At 35.3% G+C, this 20,186-nt stretch overlaps 1 protein-coding gene across 1 annotated transcript in view; it reads left to right on the forward strand.

The window, feature by feature from the left end:
- Positions 1 to 20,186, forward strand: part of PTEN (phosphatase and tensin homolog) — a 96,251-nt gene that overhangs the window by 56,425 nt on the left and 19,640 nt on the right. Inside the window, exons 6-7 of the mRNA XM_042781417.1 lie at positions 1,189 to 1,427; positions 16,447 to 16,588. Of these exons, the coding sequence (XP_042637351.1) occupies positions 1,189 to 1,427; positions 16,447 to 16,588 (381 nt within the window). The remainder of the gene's footprint in view (positions 1 to 1,188; positions 1,428 to 16,446; positions 16,589 to 20,186) is intronic.

Below are 20,186 nucleotides of genomic sequence, written 5' to 3' on the forward strand. Positions count from 1 at the left end.
TGAGAGTCAGTATGGGTTCACTGAGTATGATTCTTTTTTTGTGTGGATTTAGGTGTCTATTTACTGGGCAAAAGTAGAGGTTTTTTTTTTTTTTAGTTTTTATTTTTTAGCTTTAGGCATTTGACAAATTTTCCTGGATGTTTTTGTGTGCCACTGGAGAAATGAAGCTTGAGAATGATAGTACAGAGAGGCAGATGACTAAGTGAAAACATCTCTGTGGCTGTAGTGGTAGACATTGTCTTCCAGAAGAGCTCTCCTATTATACCAAGGGACTTAATGGATTGTATCCTGTACCACGTTATTATAAGTGACTTGGTTGAAGATAGAAAACATGCATTTCACATATTTAGATGACAGAGGATAATTAGTACATTGGATATCAATCAGAATTTTTAAAACACTTATAGGATGGAACTGAGCTAGAGAGACCAGTAAGATGATATTTAATGGTGATTTATTTAAAGTCCTGTTTCTACACAAAACAAACAAAAAAACTCAACTCTGACTATAGAGGACAGAGAAGTCTTGGGCTTTTAGCAATTCATGTGAAAAGACCTGAAACTTCATTTGATAAACTTTACATTTGTAGGCTTTTTGTAAGTAATTATTTTTCAGTTTCTTTTGTAAATTCTTCTAAGTCCTGTGTATACAATACTAGCATTTGTAAGACCATATTCAAATAATAGATTGTGCATTTTTTTTTTTTGTATGAAATGTAAAATGCAGTCTTTTACCTTACTGATTGTGTTAGTAATCTGTGTTAATCTTTGGGAATATATTTTGTTACCAAGGTGATGGAATGTTATTAGTGTTATTACTCTTTTGTCAGAAAATGCATTGAGAGCCTTAGACAAGAGGCCTATTTAACATTTCTTTTTGGGTTTAGCTCCACCTCTGAGATGCTGAAACTTGTACTACCTTGCATAGCATAATTTCCTCCAGCATAAAGTGGGGAAATTAATATTTAGCTTCCTTTTTTAATAGATACATATGAGTTAGTGAGAGACTTTTTTCTATTGGAAACTTAAAAAGTTATCAGGTCATAAGTTTTTTTTTTTCTGGAATTCAGTTTTTCTTTTATTTAAGCACCTATTTATAGTTTATATGCAACATTTCTAATTTAACCTACTTTTGATAAAAATTCAGGAGAGATTTTTTTCTTATTCTGAGGTTATCTTTTTACCACAGTTGCACAGTATCCTTTTGAAGACCATAACCCACCACAGCTAGAGCTTATCAAACCCTTTTGTGAAGATCTTGACCAATGGCTAAGTGAAGATGACAATCATGTTGCAGCAATTCACTGTAAAGCTGGAAAGGGACGAACTGGTGTAATGATTTGTGCATATTTGTTACATCGGGGAAAATTTTTAAAGGCACAAGAGGCCCTAGATTTTTATGGGGAAGTAAGGACCAGAGACAAAAAGGTAAGATGTATTTGGTATTTTTTCCTTTTTTCTTTCAAGATCCTATAATTTATTAGACAACAAACCCTTTATAACCTTGTTTATTTCTTTTAAGCTTTTAAATCTGTTACTACTTCTACTTCTATGAGCAAAGGACTGAATTCATTCAGTTTTTCTGTTTATCTAGCATTTTCATATATTAACATATCTTACCCATTAACTATATTGTAGATTTGCTCTCATAAAATCTTTATAAAGAATTAAAAAAATAAAAAACACATTAATAAGCTTGATATCACTGAAGTTTGTTTGAGAATACATCTGGGTAATAACCTAGTAATGTATGATCTTTTAAAATGTATATATTATGTAACTGTATATTCATATAGTTAGGATTAACTAATGATTCAACTTTTTTACTTAGAAAACGAAAAAACTATGTTGAAAGTCAGTGACTAATTTATATAGTATGTTTTCTGAAAGCAAAAGGCAAACTCTTAAGAGAATTTTTAAAGTGATTTTTAAGGGATTTATTTCTTTGTATGGTGGGACAAAACATGTTAACATTTAATACAAAGAGGTTTTGTACATTTCTCTGTCTTCAAGTGGAACAAAACTCCAGCCACTCTAGACAGATTGAAAAACATGTTTCGTGAACTGTAGGCAAGGAGACATCACAGCTTTATGAGAATAATTTATTTTCGCATAGGTACAGTAATCAGAAAGTTTCTCCTCTGCTTTAAGCTCATTGCTTCTTAATTCAACATCAAAACAGAAATAGAAGGGATCGTATCCATTATGTTGAGCTGTATGGTTTCATTGACTCATGGTTCCTTAATTCCTTCTGCATCTCTCTTTCTTTTTCCCCCTAACTCTTATTTTGTCTTTATGACTTTTCTGAATTATTTCTAAGAATGCCAAAGTGCTGTTTATTGATGATAGTTTACAAAATTGAGCCTTACATGAGTATGTGATTTTGGCGAATGTTGAGAATTATGAGATTGCATTATATTTCTGTATGCTGGGTATACCCTGGAATGGTAAAACACAGTAGCAAAAGCAGTGGTAGAACTTTAAAACAGGATTGATGAGAAGCAGACATTTTGATTGTGGAAAAGAAATCTGGTAATATATATTTAAAACAAAAATTAAAAAGTTACTTGATATGGGGTCAGAATACTAGATTTAAACTGGGGGTATATGTGTTGTGTACCTTTTAAAAGTCTGTTGAAAACTAACAAAACCCCCCCCCCCAAATATGCATGGTATACTTGAACATAAAATTTTGCTTACAGTTTTTAACTGCACTGAATATTATTCTACACAGAATATAAATACAACTGTTGTAAGAATTAGTTTTTTTCCTTCATGCAAAAATCAGTGATTACTGCTTGAAACAATGACTAAATCTTAAGTGGTATAGATTAACCAAAATTAAGCTTTAGTTGTGCTCAGTAGTCAGTTTTAATGAAAATGCTTCTATTAATTAATGTTAAAACTATGCCATTGTCTTTCACTTGACAACTTTTTGTCCTTTTTGGTATTCAGTCAATTTCAACTTTGTTGAAACAAAGTGCTGGAAAAAACTCCTGTCTAATGAAGGACAAAAGAACAAACGGAATCCATAGATTCTTAAGACTTTCTTTTGTTGTTTGTTTTTTGTTTTTTTTATTGTGATTTGGGTGAAGATTTACAGAGCAAATTCACTTTCCATAAAGCAGTTCACATATACTTTGTCTCATGACATTGACCACAGTTTACCACAGTGCAACAGCTCCCCTCTCACTTCCTCCCCAAGATTCTTAAGACTTTTGAGATACATTTTTTATACCCTTTTCTTTGCCTTCAGGTTAATGAGATCATTTTTTGCAGGGCAAAATCTGTATCATTAATGCTGGGTTAGAAAGGAAAGAGTTATGAATATACATTTTGATTTCAAAGTTGAAAAGTTAAACTCTTTAAAAGACTTTGTGTTTTATGCAGTTAATGGTAGTGTGTGTCTGTAGAATTTGTCTTCTGAAAGTCAGTGTACTACTTAGAGGTAGGATTGAACTTCATATGTGGTCCTATTTCTTGACAAAACTACTTGAGAAGCTCTTGACTAAAAGCCTTGATTATCATGAGTTTGGCAACTTTCACACCATAAGATTTCATGATAGCACAGTCTGTGATGCAAGACTTGACAACTCATGAAGCAGTGGAAGTAAGATTTCTTTTAGGATTGGTGGTAGAATCTTGCACCATAAGACATACTGATGAACACAGCAATGAGTCACAGTGCCATATAGAGCCTCAGTCTTTACCAAAGGAGCAAAATCAGATGTGTTGCTAGGTAATACTGTGTACTTTGTAGCTACATTATACTGAGATTTCTACAACAGAAGGTTTTTTTTTTTTTTTGGCAAAGAAATTTCACCATTTAAAAATACTAGTTTTTCCTGAAGAGTTCAAAAAGGACTCCAAAATGGGACCTGTTCTTTGATTGGTCGCCACTGTGCATTTAATTGATGAAAAGTAGTAGCTGTGTACATTGAGAAGTCTTTTCGGAAGGGGAGTAGTCCTTCTAATCCTTTCAGGATCTGTGTCATGTTTTTACAGAAATAACAGCTTTTTCTTGAATGAATAATTGTTTGATAGAGATACTATAACATTTTTATTTTTCTGCTCCAAACTACAAATATGTTTGACCATTTCTGTGGTACTTGATTCTGTGGTTCTCCATGTTCAACTATGTGACTTTGATTGGTACTGTGATCAATAGCCTCATAAAGTGCTTCCACAGTTGGGACAAATAAAGATTTGTGTAACAATCTAGCCTTTTTAAAGTTAACTATGCTTTCACATGTGCTCGCTTTCCCCTTTTCCCTCTGCACTACACACACACATACACACACACTCATTCATATCCCATCTGATGTAGGTGTTTATTCAGAATAGTTGTTTGTATACTTCTGATGGTGGGAACTTGTCACATAAGAAGCACTTTGGATATTACATCCCATCATGTTCCGGGATGAAAGTAAAACCCATGGATGTTATTGTTATTAGGTGCCATTGAGTTGGTTCCAACTTGGAATGACCCTGTGTAAACAGAACCAAACCTTGCCCAATCCTGTGCCATCCTCACAATCATTGCTGTGTTTGAGCCCATTGTCACAGCTACTGTGTCTGTCCATCTCGTTGAGGGTCTTCCTCTTTTTCTGACCCTCTGCTGTACCAAGCATAATGTCCTTCTCCAGGGACTGGTCCTTGCTGACAACATGCCCAAAGTACATGAGGTGAAGTCTTGACATCCTCGCTTCTAAGGAGCATTCTGGCTGTACTTCTTCCAAGACAGATTTGCTTGTTCTTCTGATAGTTCATAAACCAAAAACCAAATTCACTGCTATTGAGTCAATTCCAACTCTTAGTGACCCTCTTTGGGTCTGAGGCAGTAATTTTTTACAGAAGTAGAGTGGCTGGTAGTCCATGGTATGTTCGATGTTCTTCACCAACACCAATATGGATGAATAGTGGTAAACCCAGGAATATTTAACTTTCATACTTTTTGCCTCTCCAATTTAAGTTACATCTAAGAAAAGTCTCCAAAATCACAAAGTGAGAGTATATTTTAATTTCTGTCAGTGGGAGGGTACTCTAGTCATCACAATCCGATAATATTGTTACTTGTACACCTACTCCTCACTTATCAACTACTTATATGGCATTTCACATTGACAACGACAACAACAACAACAACAATAATAATAATAAACTACTGTCTTTTTTGCACCATAACAGCGTATGTCTGGCAGTAATGAACACCGAGATGCTAGATGAGAATAGTGCTTGCTGTGATGGTTAAGGTTATATGTCATCTTGGCTGGGTCATGAGTCTCAGTGCTTTGGCAGTTATGCAGTGATATAATTTGGCAGTTATGTAATGATGTAGTCATCCTTCATTTTGTGATCTGATGTGGTCATCCTCCATTTCCACATGACATCAATTTTTGCATGTCCTGGTCTTTGGACTGCTAACCATTGCATTTGATGACCTGGTCTTTGGACTGCTAACCATGTCGATAAGTGAGGAGTTAGATGTGTATTGATCTGCCTGTGTATTACCTGTAAAGAAGCATTACTTGTCACCGTAGTGTTCAAAGTATAATGATATCTCCATCATAAAAGACTTGTTTTTAATTAATAGAATTTTTAGAATAAAAAGGAATGAAATTGAAAAAAAATTGGGGGTATGTTGTATGTGTTTAGTCCATGATCCATCCCCCAAGCCCCTGCCCCATCAATTAATGGACTTCATGTTGTAGTAAGCCCATGAAGCCTATAAGATATTTCTCTCTAGAAGTCAGGAAAGGATATGTGAATGGCAAGCACCATAGGATGTTATCATGAAGTAGGGTAAGAGTAAAAAGATAGTGAGTTGGATCTGACTCATAGCAACCCCTTCTTGGGTTTCAGAGGCGGTATCTCTATGGAAGTAGATTGCCCATTCTTTCTTCCAAGGAGTAGCTGGTGGGTTTGAACCATCAGCCTTCTGGTTAGCAGTCACATGGCTTAGGTACTATGCTACCAGAGCTCCTGTGGGAGAGCTCCTAGGGGGAGGTATTTATGGCAATAAAATACAAAGCCTGTAGTGTTATATGGCAGATTGTAATAGTACCTACTTCCTTAGCAGAACTGTTCTAGGCATAGCATAGTTGCCATCCTCTGTATAGGTGCATTTCCCTTAAGTGAAAAGTGATGGGCTAATAGTAATTAGAAAATGGAGATCTGTACATACTGTTAAGGATGCAGATAGGAAAATTTTATACTCAGCTGTTACATGTTACCAAGACTCTGAGTTAAGTAATTTAGCCAAAGTCACTCATTTCTTTTATTATCTTGAGTCAAAGTAAACCTTTAAGATCTGCTGCACCTAGCTCATGCTTAATTAATGTATCTAGACCATGTTTTGAATGAATTATTCACAGGGTCTAAAGGAGTATCCTAATGTGTTCCTATCTTTACCCCATGTTTACTTCAAAAAGCAAAAGAAATCTATGAACAGATGCTTTTGACAAAGTTGTTTGAATTTTGTTGATGTTTCATTTTAGGTTGAGAGAGCATTAGAAAACTACCTATAATAGATAAAAGTCATAAGATCATGAACTGTGTTTAGCTGGAATTTTTTTTTTTAAAAAAAACAGATTTTAAAACAGAGTCCTAGAAAAGTAAAGTACTTTGATCAAGATTACCCAGCCAGTTAATGACACCACTCAGAATAATACTTTAGTCCCCAGGATTTAAACTTAAATGAAGTCCAAAAAACTTGGAACTGTAAAAAAAAAAAAAAAGCTTTGAGACTGTTCAGGATAATTAATCTCTGAACAGGGTCTACCCCTGAAAAGTTATATAATGCTGATGAAATTGGTCTATTTTAACAGGCCCTGCAGTTTCTATCTTTCTTACAGATGTTAGGGCATTTAATGACCCTTGGTTTAAATAACAGGAGCTCTGGTGACGTAGTGTCTAAGACATTTTACTGCTGACCAGAAGGCTGGCGGTTTAAACCCACCAGCTACTCATCAGAAGGAAGATTGGGCAATGTACTCCCATAGAGATACCGCCTCGGAAACCCAAGGAGGGGTCACTATGAGTCGAATCGACTTGCCACCAGTGAGTTTGGTTTTGGTTTAAGTATAGCAATAGCAGTTAGAGGTTATTGGTCTTATAAGGATAGAAGCTCCCAAATATCTTTGAAAATTTAATTGTCTTAAAACTCTGAAAAGTGTCATATATTTACTTGATTGTTGCAGTTTTAACAAAATCACATATTTTTAATCATCAATGAGTAACTCATTTCATAGTAAGAAAACTTACCTGAGCATGGTAAAGCTAATGTTACATGATTGTGGAATTCATTCTGAGAAGTAAGTGACTTGTAATAAATACAGTTGATTGTCCAGAGTAGTTTTAATCTTGAAACATCTGATCATAGGTTTATCTTTTACTTGCCAATATTTCCTTTAAGACTGAGCCTATGGATTTGCATTTTTCTAATTATAAACCACTAGAACAGGAAGTATATATGCATTTTATCCATTTTTCAGAGTTTGTATAAAACTTTATTAGACTTTAATATTATTTTGCTTGTATCCTTAGTTTTCATTATGTTGTTGTTGTGATGTCCCATCGAGTCGGCCCCGACTCATAGTGACCCCTCCTTGGGTTTCCGAAGCATTATCACTACAGACGTAGGATTGCCCAGCCTTCCTTCTGAGGGGTGGCTGGTTGGTTTGAACTGCCAGCCTTCTGATTAGCAGTCACATGCCTTAGGCACTATGCTACCAGAGCTTCCAGTCTTCATTATAGGGGACCATTAAGAAATTGAAGAAAATTGGTAATGTTTACATAGGATCAGAATCTTCTTTATTCAGTCTTGTTGAAGAGAGTGGGAAAAGTTATGTTTTGGTGGAGAATTTGTAGACTTTGCAGAGTCTTTCCTCAAAATAGTATGGCACAGAATCTTGACATTTCCTCAGTAGACTTGGTGTAAATTACATGGCAGAGTGGTGCGAGCAAGCTGACCCTAAATTATGCTGTTGTGTTAGTAATGCTGAAGTATTTGGTTAGGTTTTGAATGTTGCAGAAAATTTAAAGTACAACTGATACTTCCTATTAAGAAAAATATTTTCTGAGAATGAGATACTGTTAAAGGGATAGCTTCTATCTTTTATTCAGTAATTTATAGGAAGGCAACTATGTTGTACTTCCTCAGCAGTTATTTATTTAAACGTCTGATACTTTTACTTTATGAACATGTGACAAACTATTCAAAAGCAAATATCCTATAAGGCAACTCCTAAGATTGGTTCCCATCTTATTGTATGTTTCCTACTATGTATCAGACTTATGTTTCAGTATTATTGTGAGTTAGTAATTGACAGCATTTATTCTAACTATGAAGAAAGAGTTAAAACATCCTCAGAATGCTGGTAAGTACATATTTTGAAAAGGTTGTCAGAGTGTCTGTGGTTAAAGAGGTAAACTGTTACTTATTATTTGACAGACTTATGCAGAATCTCTGCTATTCCTCTCTCTTTCCCTTGCCTTTCTCCCCTTCCAGAGTGGTGGGTGCAGTAAGCTAAGCTTTGATATTTATTTTCTCTGATTAAACTTTTAGGGAAAAATTAGTTGAGCAGCTTTCATTTTTCTTTTTCTTTCTTTCAAATCATTTATTGGAAAAAAAAGTTCCTGTGTATTATGAACTCTTTCGATGGGGTCGTGTAGCATATCTATTTAATGAATATTTAAATCTTGTGGAAATAATAATAATAACTTTATTCTTAGTGATCCCAAGAAAAGAGAATTTTCTAGTTTCTCAGAGGAATGAATTTTTATGTCCTAAGCTTTTAACAAAGAGCCCATGGATAGCATGAATGCTTAAGCATAAGACTACTACCTGGAAGATTGACGATTCACACTCACCCAAAGGCACTGTGAAAGTCAGACCTGGTGATCTGTTTCTGAAAGCCTTGAAAACCCTATGGAGCAGTTCTACTCTGCTGAGCGCATAGGGTTGCCATGAGTCAGAATCTACTCAGTAGCAACTAACAACAACAAGCTTATAATTAGGGTATTTCTTTCTAGTCTATTTACGAAATTTCTCCATGTAATGAAAATTTCTTGTTTTCTCTTCATTTAAAACAAAACCCATAATTACTTTTTCAAATGTTTTTATAAAACTCCTTATATAATGTTCTTATTTTTCTAACACGTTAATTCTCCTGAACTAAACTGTGTTTCTCTAATACATGGTATTTCAGCCTCTTATCTAACACATAGATTCGTAAAGTTATAGAACTTTTCTACCTTGAAGGTCCTTAGCAATTAATTCAAATCTGTTCTCATTTTAATAAATGGTAAAACTGGGTTAGCAAAGATTAACCTGTTCTAGGTCATTTACTCTTTCTGTGTAAGAACTAAAATTTTATTTCCTAATCTCAATTCAGTATCTTTCTTCTATACTTATTCTTATTCTTATACTTATTCTCCTGTCGAAATTATTTTTCTTTATTGATTTAATCTCCAAAGTAGAAATAGAAAATTTTATCAGCCATATTTTAATGTATCAGGATTCTTTCAGTTTTAAGTCAAAGAAACCTAACCCAAAATAGCTTAAACAAAAGGGGACATTTATTGGATTATGTAATCCAAAAGCTCTGGCCTGGATTGAGATGTCAACAGAAGTCAGGAATCTGCTTCTCGGTTCTCCTTTCCTCTGCATATACTTTACTTTCAGGGAGGCTTTCTGTGAGTATAATGGCAAGATCGGTCTACAGGTGGCTCGAAGTTTACATTCCACCTCCTTTAACCACTGCAATGGAAGGAGAAGTACTCTTTCAGCAAAAATTTCTAAGTTGGGATTTTCCTGGATTGGATCATGTGCCCATCTCTGAAGCAAACATTCTGGTCAGAGAAAGGAATGCTCTGATTAGTCAGGCTTGCGTCATATATCTGAAGCTAACAAATAGGGCTTGTGCCACCCAAACCACGGGGAGGAGGATGATGGCTTCCCAAAGATAAATCTAGGAGGAAGGGTATTGGCAGAGAGAAAAGTTACCAGTTTATGCTTCATATTTATTTTTAAGAATTCTGTGGTTCATGACCCATTATTTAATACATTATTTAAATTAGTTTAATAGAACTGAAGCACTGTACTACTCCAAATTTTGAAGATTGTTCTATAGATGGGTGAAATAAGAGCTAAAGAAGTTGTGACATCCTTCAAATCACATAGTTAGTATGCATGTAGTAAAACTCAGAACACCTGAATAAAAGTTTTAGCGTGAGAATCACATTTAGGTGCAGATCCTGGTTTGAGCAAGGTAATTATTTGTGCTGGGACTATTATCCTTAAAATGGAGGTGATAATATTTCTCGTATGAAGTTGTAGTTGTTATTTGCCGTCGAGTCGACCCCGACTCATAGCGACCCCTCCTTGGGTTTCCGAGGCAGTTATCACTATGGAAGTAGGATTGCCCAACCTTCCTTCCGAGGAGTGGCTGGTGGGTTTGAATCGCCAGCCTTCTGGTTAGCAGTCAAGTGCCTTAGCCACTATGCTACCAGGGCTCCTAAAAATAAAGATAGAAAGTACAATATAGTATATACATAAGCCAGTAACAGGCATTTATTATGCCTATGACCCTCATTGGGTTTCGGAGGCAGAAAATCTACTTCTGTAAGTATTTACTGCCTTGGAAACCCAATGGGGTCGCTATGCGTAGGAATTGACTAGATAGCAGTGGGTTTGTTTTTTTGTTTTTTTTTTTAAAGGAAGGCATATGTATTGTAGATTATATATGTATTGTACCATTACAAAGCAAGCACTTTGAAATAGATTTTAAAATCTATTTCAGGATAACGATGTGGCAGTCTGCTTCTGTAAAGATTTACTCTATTCTGAAGGGTTGCTATGAGTCAGAATCAACTCCATGGCAGTCAGCCTGTGGTGTTTTTTTTTTTTTTTTGGTTTAAACTGATCCAGGTGTTAGAAAATGTGTAGAATGTTTCAGCTGGTTGATTATAAACCTTTATACTTTAATCTGGCAAAGATTGTTGTTGTTGTTATTATGTGCCGTCGAGTCGACCCCAACTCGTAGCGACCCCTCCTTGGGTTTCCGAGGCAGTATCACTACGGAAGTAGGATTGCCCAACCTTCTTCCGAGGAGTGGCTGGTGGGTTTGAACCGCCAGCCTTCTGGTTAGCAGTCAAGTAAGTGCTTTAGCCACTATGCTACCAGAGCTCCTCTGGCAAAGATAGCATATTAAAAAGAGAGAAAACAAAAGTACAATTTTGGGGGAATTAAATATTTCAGTTTGACCAAAAGAGGTGTTAGAGGAGATAAGACTGGAAGAAGAGGTTGAAGGTATATTTGTATGTATTTAAATTACATAGTGTGTGATAAATTTATTCTTACTTGGGTATATATCAGTAAATGATTAAGCATTTTGAGTTGGTAATTTGATTAATTTTACACTTTTCTAAAATTAATCTGACAGTAGTGTAAAAAAACAGATTGAAGAATAGTATAAACAAAAGGCTGATATACCCAGTTGGTAACTGAACTGGAATGACCACAGAGAACCAGAAGTGCTGATTTTGAAGAGATTTTTCAGAGTCAGTGTCGGGGCTTTTGGCAATTGAATAGTGTAGGGAATCAAAGTTGAGTATTTTTAAATGGTTTAATTAATGTCTAATTTGTCTTCCATTGTGTGTGTGTGTGTGTGTGTGTGTGTGTGTGTTGATACACTTTCTGGTATACCACTCTCTAATCTGCACTCTGCCTCCTGGGCCTGGCCCAAGGCCACAGTGGTAGGATTCCTTCATTTCTCCCCTTTCTTTATCACTGCTGTTGCTCAGATATGTTTCCTTCACTCAGCAGGATGAGAAGATGGCAGGCTAGTACAGTGGTTGAATGAAGCTCTGGAGTTTGAGTGCTAGCATGAAATCTAGTTCCGTTACTTATGAGATATGTGACCATATATCATCTGTAAAATGATGACACCAGTAATGTTCACCTTATATGATTTTATAAGTCTTAAATGATGTATTTCGGAGTGCATTTGAACAATGCAAAGGACTTGGTAAGGGCTCATTAAGTGATTGTGAGTGGTAGTTATCAAGAAAAGCTTTGGGCCCAGGAGTTGAAGAGAATGGTAAGTGATAATATTGACAGGAACAAGTTGCCCATGCAAGAATGTGATAGCTTCAGTTTTTTGATATGTTGTGTTTTAAGTCTCTTGGGATTTCTAAGTAGAAATATCTAGCTAGGTGTTGGAAATTCTAGTTTTGGAATTGGCAATAAAGTCAGATTTAGAGAAAGAGATTGTGGAGTTACTTATAAGATTGGCAATTAAAGTACTGGACTAGATGGGATTAACATGGAGGATATCATATTTTTGAGATATGCCTACATTTAGGGACAAGAAAAAAAGAGACAGCTAATAAGGGCAGGAGAAAACCTTTAGAGAATATGTTTCTGTGACAGAAGCAGGGAAGTTTCCTAATGACTGCAAAAAGATCAGCAGAATGGGATCAGGAAAACAGTAGTAAACTTGGTTAAGAGAGCACTAATAATCGTTTAGAGATCATCCTCATAGTAAGAGCTGAAGCCTGCTTTCTGTGGGTTAAGGAGTAGAGGCTCCTCCTGTAGCTTTTGCTGTTATGTAGAGAGAGAAAAAGATCATTTGAGAGACACACAAAATCTGGGGAAGTGTAGGTTTCTGGTCTTTGAATTGTTTGCTTGTTTTACATGAAGGATAAGGGCTACCTGAGCTGTATTCCTGGAAGGATACAGGTGGTAGAGCATAGTGGTGAATGCCAGAGAGGAGATTCTACTTATGTAGAACATTGCCTAAATGGAACTTTGTTGAACAAGAAGAGAAACTTTCACAAGATACCAGAAGTGAGTAGATTTTAAGTTTGAGAAGGGAGTTTTGAAGATGTTAATTGGATGATTTCAGGGTTCCCAGTAAAGGTGGGGTTGAATTCTTTGAGGATGATGTCTGGTGCAGGATAGAAATAGGGAAAAAACCAAGTGCTGCTATCATAGTGGTCAAGAGTGTAAGAAGTATATACCCGAACAAAGAGTTACTGAATGATGTGGATTTCAAATAGGTAAAGCAAAAAAGAGGGCTGTGAGTAGTAGTGGGAGGAATAGGACTTCTCAGTTCTACTTCCTGATTTGTGAACATAAGGGGAGAAGCCATGCTGCTTTTTGAGTTGATGGCCAGGAACATGATGTTGAGTCTACTTGAGGAATGCTAAGTTTAGCTAAAATTAGAATGTGTTGAAAGTTATATTTGAAAGAAAAGATTTAGAGTTAGTAGAGCATTAATAGGGTAGAGCTGAACCTTCTGGGATGTAGTTATAGATGAGTTCAATTTAAAAGTTCTTGGTTAGAGAATAACTAATTTTTATTAGTCTTAATTTAAGTGAAAAATGGAAATTTTGAAAGCATATAATATTTTTTAACCCCTTGAGTTTTAAAGTTTAGCCCTCTTTTCATATGAATAAAGTAACATTTTTGAAGATCAGTAAAACAAAGTTTCCTAGATTTTTAAAAGATACATATTTTTAAATTAATTTTTCATATTCAAAGTGCTATAGATAAAGAATGCAGATTAAATATTATTCTCCATGTATACATTCAGGAAATAAGAGAATTTGAAGTATTATTAATTCCATTCTTAATAGGGAAATTATAGTCATTGTATTTCAAATTCTTGCTAACAAGGTAAATCATTGTACAGTGAAGCCTGTGAGAGCTAGAATTGATGGGATTGCCTTGTTTTTCTGGGTCTTACAAGTTTTGTGCCTTTGAGAGGGTGTAGTATTACCACTAGGAGCTCTGGTAGGATAGTGCTTAAAGCACTTGACTGCTCACCAGAAGGCTGGCAATTCAAACCCACCAGCCACTCCTCGGAAGGAAGGTTGGGCAATCTACTTCCATAGTGATACTGCCTCGGCAACTCATAACAACAACAGTATTTCCTCTATTCTATCACTTGTTTCAGTGGAAAACATTTGAATTTTCCTTTGCTGACAAGCTTCTACCTCACACAGGTTCTGACTTCTGCAGATTTTAGTGTATTCACTTTTAATAAGTGTCCTGGCCATGGGAGATGAGATGAGAGTGAGGAAGACATATTCATATTCAAGGCCAGGGGTATAACATGTGGCCCTTCCAACTATTTTATTTCTATTAATCCTACTATGTTGCATTTGAGGGACTGCCAAGCTAACAGGTAGATAATTGTAAAATTAAGATACAAAAGCTTAAATATACATAATTTGGCAATAAGATAATACATGTAATTAAATTACAGCCATGTGTTTCAGTGCTTTTCTTTTGAATTGTTTCAGTACTTTTGGTTTGATACTTTGGCCTTAAGCTTTTGGTTCAGCTGGTATTTACACATAAATTATTTGCCCCAAATTGTTAACTAATAGATTCATATATTCTTTCTCAGCACATTTGCTTAGCCATTTCTGTAAGGATTAACTAAGTGAATAACACCTGCACTGGAGGTGTACTACCAACCACTTTGTACTTGCGAAAGGTTAAAGCTTTGAAACCTTTTAATTATTGAGCACCAATTTATACCACGAATGGAGATAAAGAGAAAAATTTCATGTGTTATTTTACTAAATACCAACAAATAACATGATACTCTGGTCTTACTTGCATTGACTTAATATTTTGACTAAATAGATTGATAGGGTTCAAAAATTCATATGGTTCAAAAGTATCTTTTCCACTTCTCTTCCATCTGCTATTTCCTCCAGTCTGTTTAGCAGTTCTGTATTTTTTTTTATAAATATGAATGACAAGTTTGCTGAGGTGGCATTAAATAGTAATAAACAATTTTAAGTTTTTAAAAAATTTAAACTTAAATGATAATTATAATGTTCCTTTTCGTAACAGCTCTTTAAAACAGTATATCATCTCGAAAACCCAAGGGGAGGGGTCACTGTGAGTCGGATCCGACTCGACAGCAGCGAGTTTGGTTGGTTTGGTATATATTGCGTTCAGAAAAACACATCAGAATAGAATCTCAGCCATTTCAAAATGTTACCTTAAGTATAGGTAGAAATTCTAAGTCTGTTGATGAGTATTTGTGTACCATTTTGTAGTTTTTAGTGTGCTTTTGTGTAACTGCATTTGGTGTTTGATCCTCATGAGAATCCTATGAAGAAAGTGAGATACTTCTTATTGTCCTCATTTGACTGAGGGAAGAAATCAGAGTTTGTGTTTTGACTATCAGCATTCAAACTCAGACCTTTTGACTATAAATAGAATGGTCTTTGCACTCTAGCCAAAATCTTAAATCACTTGTCATGATTTAAAATGGATTATATCCACTTTTTTGACATTTTATATTTTTCTTGTTTTGTAATAAATTAATTCTAGCCTGTAAAAAAAATACTAGGAATACTGTAGTAAATACCTACACACATATCAATCAATATACCTGTTTTTAAACTCATAAATGTGCCACATGCTTTTCATTAGGGTGAACAAGGATACTTGTAGCCAGAATTTTTGACACGTGGGAGATTTGGGTGCTTGTAGTGACTTAAAGGGAAATAATTGCAGATTTTTTTTTCTCTTCAGTATAGTGTCATTTGAAGTATACTTTTCTGCAGATTACTTTTAAATGTTAGACTTTCATATTGTATTATTTGCATAAGATTTTCTGGAGTTGCACTGTGTAATAGTAAAAGAAACCTTAGATAAGTACTGTAATATCTTACTTATTCAGCATCATTAGTGAATGTAGTGTTTCACACATTAGATATTTTCCTTAGATAACTCAAGTTCCTCTTTTAAGTACCACATCACTTACACTGATTTTTAGCATTTATGATACTTAAATTTTCTTACAAAATTTATATTTTACTGGTTTCTTCAAGAAAGGAATGTAGCACAGAGACATCTTTCTGTACATCTTACTGGATTGTTATTGTTGGGCCTAAGGACAGCATCACTTTTTGCTGCTGCTGTTTTTGCTTCTTAAAGTGGTAGACCTCCATCTGAATATTAGCTGATTCTGATATTATTTTGCCTGGAAAACAGGCACCCATGCTTGTGGGGATTTTTATATACAATAAGAGTACATAAATCCTTGGGTGGGGTGGGGTGCATAAGACGTGAAGAACACAGCTTTAGTGCAGAGGCCTTTGACAAGTATTTTGGAATCGCAATGGCCTTTGCTTGTTGAGTTCATGGATCAGTATTGTGATCATTGAATAAATGGGGTGTTAGGAAGATTGTATTTTAAGGGAGAGAAGTTATTCTGACATTTTTCTTTGTATCGATGTTGCTGTGGTTTACTCTTTTATTGAGTGAGCTGGATTAAAATATTATTCATTTAAAGTCAAATTTCTAATGTGTATATGTTTGTGAATGGGTACAACCCAATTACAATAGCAATTTAGTAAAATGACTCTAATGGAACTTTTCTTTTGAATTTGGCTTCTCTTTTTTTCTGTCTACCAGGGAGTAACTATTCCCAGTCAAAGGCGCTATGTGTATTATTATAGCTACCTGTTAAAGAATCATCTGGATTATAGACCAGTGGCACTGTTGTTTCACAAGATGATGTTTGAAACTATTCCAATGTTCAGTGGCGGAACTTGCAGTAAGTGCTCTAAATTCTCAACCTTCCTAGGTGTTGGAATACTTTTCTTAATGTATTTAGATGTTTATATAAAACTTTAGAAAGAAATTTACCATATGTTAACTTTATATATTGTTGTTGTTGTTGTTATGTGCCGTTGAGTCATACTTGACTCATAGTGAACCCCTCCTTGGGTTTCCGAGGCAGCATCACTCGGGAAGTAGATTGCCCCATCTTCCTTCCTAGGAGTGGCTGGTGGGTGTGAACCGCCAGACTTCTGGTTAGCAGTCAAGTATCTTAGGCACTACGCTACCAGAGCTCCTAACTTCATATAGGAGAGTATATTTCTGAAGTGTCTGAACTAATAAGTTAGCTCACTTGTTCAACATATTGGGCTAAAGGAGCCAAGAACAGTGGGTTTTAATGTTTTTGAAACCAGTTTATATTTATGAAAGAAATACTCTACACCGTATCCCAAGAATGCAGCCTAAATTCTGAGCACATAACTAAAATCTCGGTTTCATCAGAGATCTAGCATGAGAGTAGCAGTAGGATTCGTTGGTTTACTGGTATTAGGGCAGGGATCAATTTCTTAATATCTTAGGAAGACTTAGTATTGGCAGTAATGGTCACAGTGGCTATAAAAAGGAAAGGAAGAGATGATGAGACATTGTGGCAAACTGAAATGTAATGAGTGACGAATACGATTGAATCAAAGTATGTTATGGAAAGCCTGGATTCAGGTTGGGGTTTTAGTCCTAGATCTCTCATAAACATACTTGGTAAATTTGGGCACATCATCTCCCTTTCTCTGTTTGCTTATCAGTAAAATGAGGAGATTTTGAAATCTGAAACTTAGGTAAGTAGTAAGTAGAGATCATGTTATTGATGCCTGCCTCTTAGTTTATTTGTCTCTCTTCCCATAAGCTCTGTTAGCCCACTTCAGTCATCCTGTTCTTAACTCAGTTTCTCTGTGCTCTTGGCCAGCGTTCCTAGTAGACTGATAGGAAGCTTAACTCTAGGACCCAAAGTACAATTAGTGAAGGGAGAATGTACAAAAGAAACTATTACTTAGTTCTGTAAAACACCACTTAGCTTCTTTAATAGTTTTATAGTATTGATTTCTACCTTAGAAATGATCACTCACATTTTGATGTTTAAAAAAAATGTGTTATTTTAGTTTTACAAATATTTTTTCTTTTAATACTTCTAACAATAATTTAGTGATATTTTACAAGTTTGTTAGTAGTGTTAGTTTTTAGCCTTACGTTTTGCTTCTTGAAGGTATTTTATGCGACTAAAACTTCCTTATCACTAATTTATACCTAGAAAAGTAATTTCTTTAGGTTGTTTATCTTCATCAGATGACTAATCAGCTTCATCAGATCTTTCTTAAATTCTTAGAGCAAGACAGCTTTATCAGGGACCACAGATTTTTTTCTATTAATACAGCACATTAAAGGTTTCTAAGCAGTCTTATATTAGTACAATTTAGAAACTGTTGAATGTAATTCACCAGAGTATTGGAGATGATTGATATGCGAACTTAACAGATTTGAGGAGAAAGAAAAAGGAAGGAAAAAAACTTATGTTTTGCCTGAAGTATGGATGTCAGTGTAAGAGCCAAAGGCAAGATGACACAGTAATACAGTATTAAGGAGATAATAAGTGAAAGCAAATCTTCAGTTTGTCATCTTTTCTATATATGTATTTTTTTTCACATTAGCTTCTAGCAAAAATCTAGATTAGTTTTGCCCTGCCTCCCTACCTTTAAAACTTTTTTTTATACTAATCTCTCAATATTACATTTTATTACATTTAAACATCTAGTCTTAAAATTATGGACTACTGAAATCTTTTTCCATTTTTTAGTTCTTTGTTTATACACTGTGATTTAATCTGTCTAGTGAAGGTGTGTGTAGTGCCTAAGGCACTTGACTGCTAACCAGAAGCCTGGCAGTTCAAACCCGCCAGACACTCCTTGGAAGGAAGGTTGGGCAATCTACTTCTGTAGTGATACCTACTCAGAAACCCAAGGAGGGGTCGCTATGAGTCGGGGCTGAGTCGATGGCAAAATAACAACAACAATAAGTGAAGGTGTGTTATAAAACAACATGGTCAGATGGGAAGTAGTGTATATAAGTTTATAAATGTTATATTCAGAAAAATTAAGTTTTGGGAGGTTCTCAAATAGTTTCATGAAAGAATTCCAGATCTTTGTTCAATGTTGGAAAAAGCATACAATTTAAATTGGTGGTAAAACAGAAGGAAGTGTTACAGGTAGTAGGAAATAGTTTGAATTGAAGCACAGCAGAAAGAAATCAGCTGGTCCAAAAACGTAGTTCCAGAACGTAGACAGGAATAGCATCTGGCACTGATTGGTGGAGGACTTCTCATGGGGATGTTGGGCTTGATTTTGATATATAATGGGGGAGCTCTGGTGGCATAGTGCCTAAGGCAGTTGACTGCTAACCAGAATGCTGGTGGTTCAAACCCCCCAGCCACTCCTAGGAAGGAAGGTTGGGCAAACTACTTCCATAGTGATACGCCTTGGAAACCCAAGGAGGGGTCGCTGTGAGTTGGATCCAAGTCGATGGCAGTGAGTTTGATTTGGTTTTGGTTTATCATAACAGTAGAGGCTTAAACCATGTTTTAAAAACAGTTGTGTAGAAGGTAGTTCAAGAGGGAGAAAAAAAATGATGGAAAGGAAATCAGTTATGTGACTTGCCTTAAGCTAAATGTGATAAGGCAATCAAATGGGGATTTGATTGGTTTTTCTTTCGACATACATATCCTAAGATTTTGTCAATATTTGGATCCTGGTCAGATTAAATAATTCACAGAAACAGGAACGAAGGAAAGTAGATCTAACTGTAACTTGGAGAAATGAATGTTACTTTGTTAAAATGTTAAACAGGTTTTAATTTAAGTGAAGATGATCTGTTCACATGAAGATACTCAATTGGTACTTGGAAGTATGGGTTTTAATCTTAGGTGAGGGAAGTATCTGATACTTTGGGAAGCATAAGGAAAGAGAAGCAGAGGGTAAGGACTGAGACAAGGGGAATGGCGATAATTTGAGTTCAGGATCAAGAAGTATCCGTGAAAAATGCAAAACTAATGATGAAAAATAAAACGCCTACTGCAAAATTTTCAAGAGTTACCAACCGTATTCTTACCTGATTAATAGCTTAGTATTTCTAAGTGAAGGACAGGTTACTATATTCTGTTACACCTAAAAGGGTTGATAAATATTAATAAAAGATGACCAGTGGGATTTTCTCTGAGGACTGTATCAATATGAGTATATCCAAGAACATTAAAAATCTGATTTACTAGGATAGGAGTTGTCGGTTTTTAAAAGCGCAGTCAGTAATACCAAAGGGTGGATATCAGAGTTCTGTCTCAGAAGTCAACAGAACCATACATTACTGGACTTCTGATAAGTCTCATGTCTGTAAAATGTGAAATTCATACTGAAGGGAAATTATTTTCTTTGGTAATTTGAGGAAATCTTTTCTATATATTTTTTTTTTAATTAGGATTTGGGTGAAGATTTACAGAGTAAATTCACTTTTCATACAGCAGTTCACATATACTTTGTCTCATGTCATTGACC

This window comes from Orycteropus afer, unplaced genomic scaffold, assembly GCF_000298275.1.
Source record: "Orycteropus afer afer isolate SDZICR_OR568_19922 unplaced genomic scaffold, OryAfe1.0 scaffold00118, whole genome shotgun sequence".
Lineage (NCBI taxonomy): Eukaryota > Metazoa > Chordata > Mammalia > Tubulidentata > Orycteropodidae > Orycteropus > Orycteropus afer.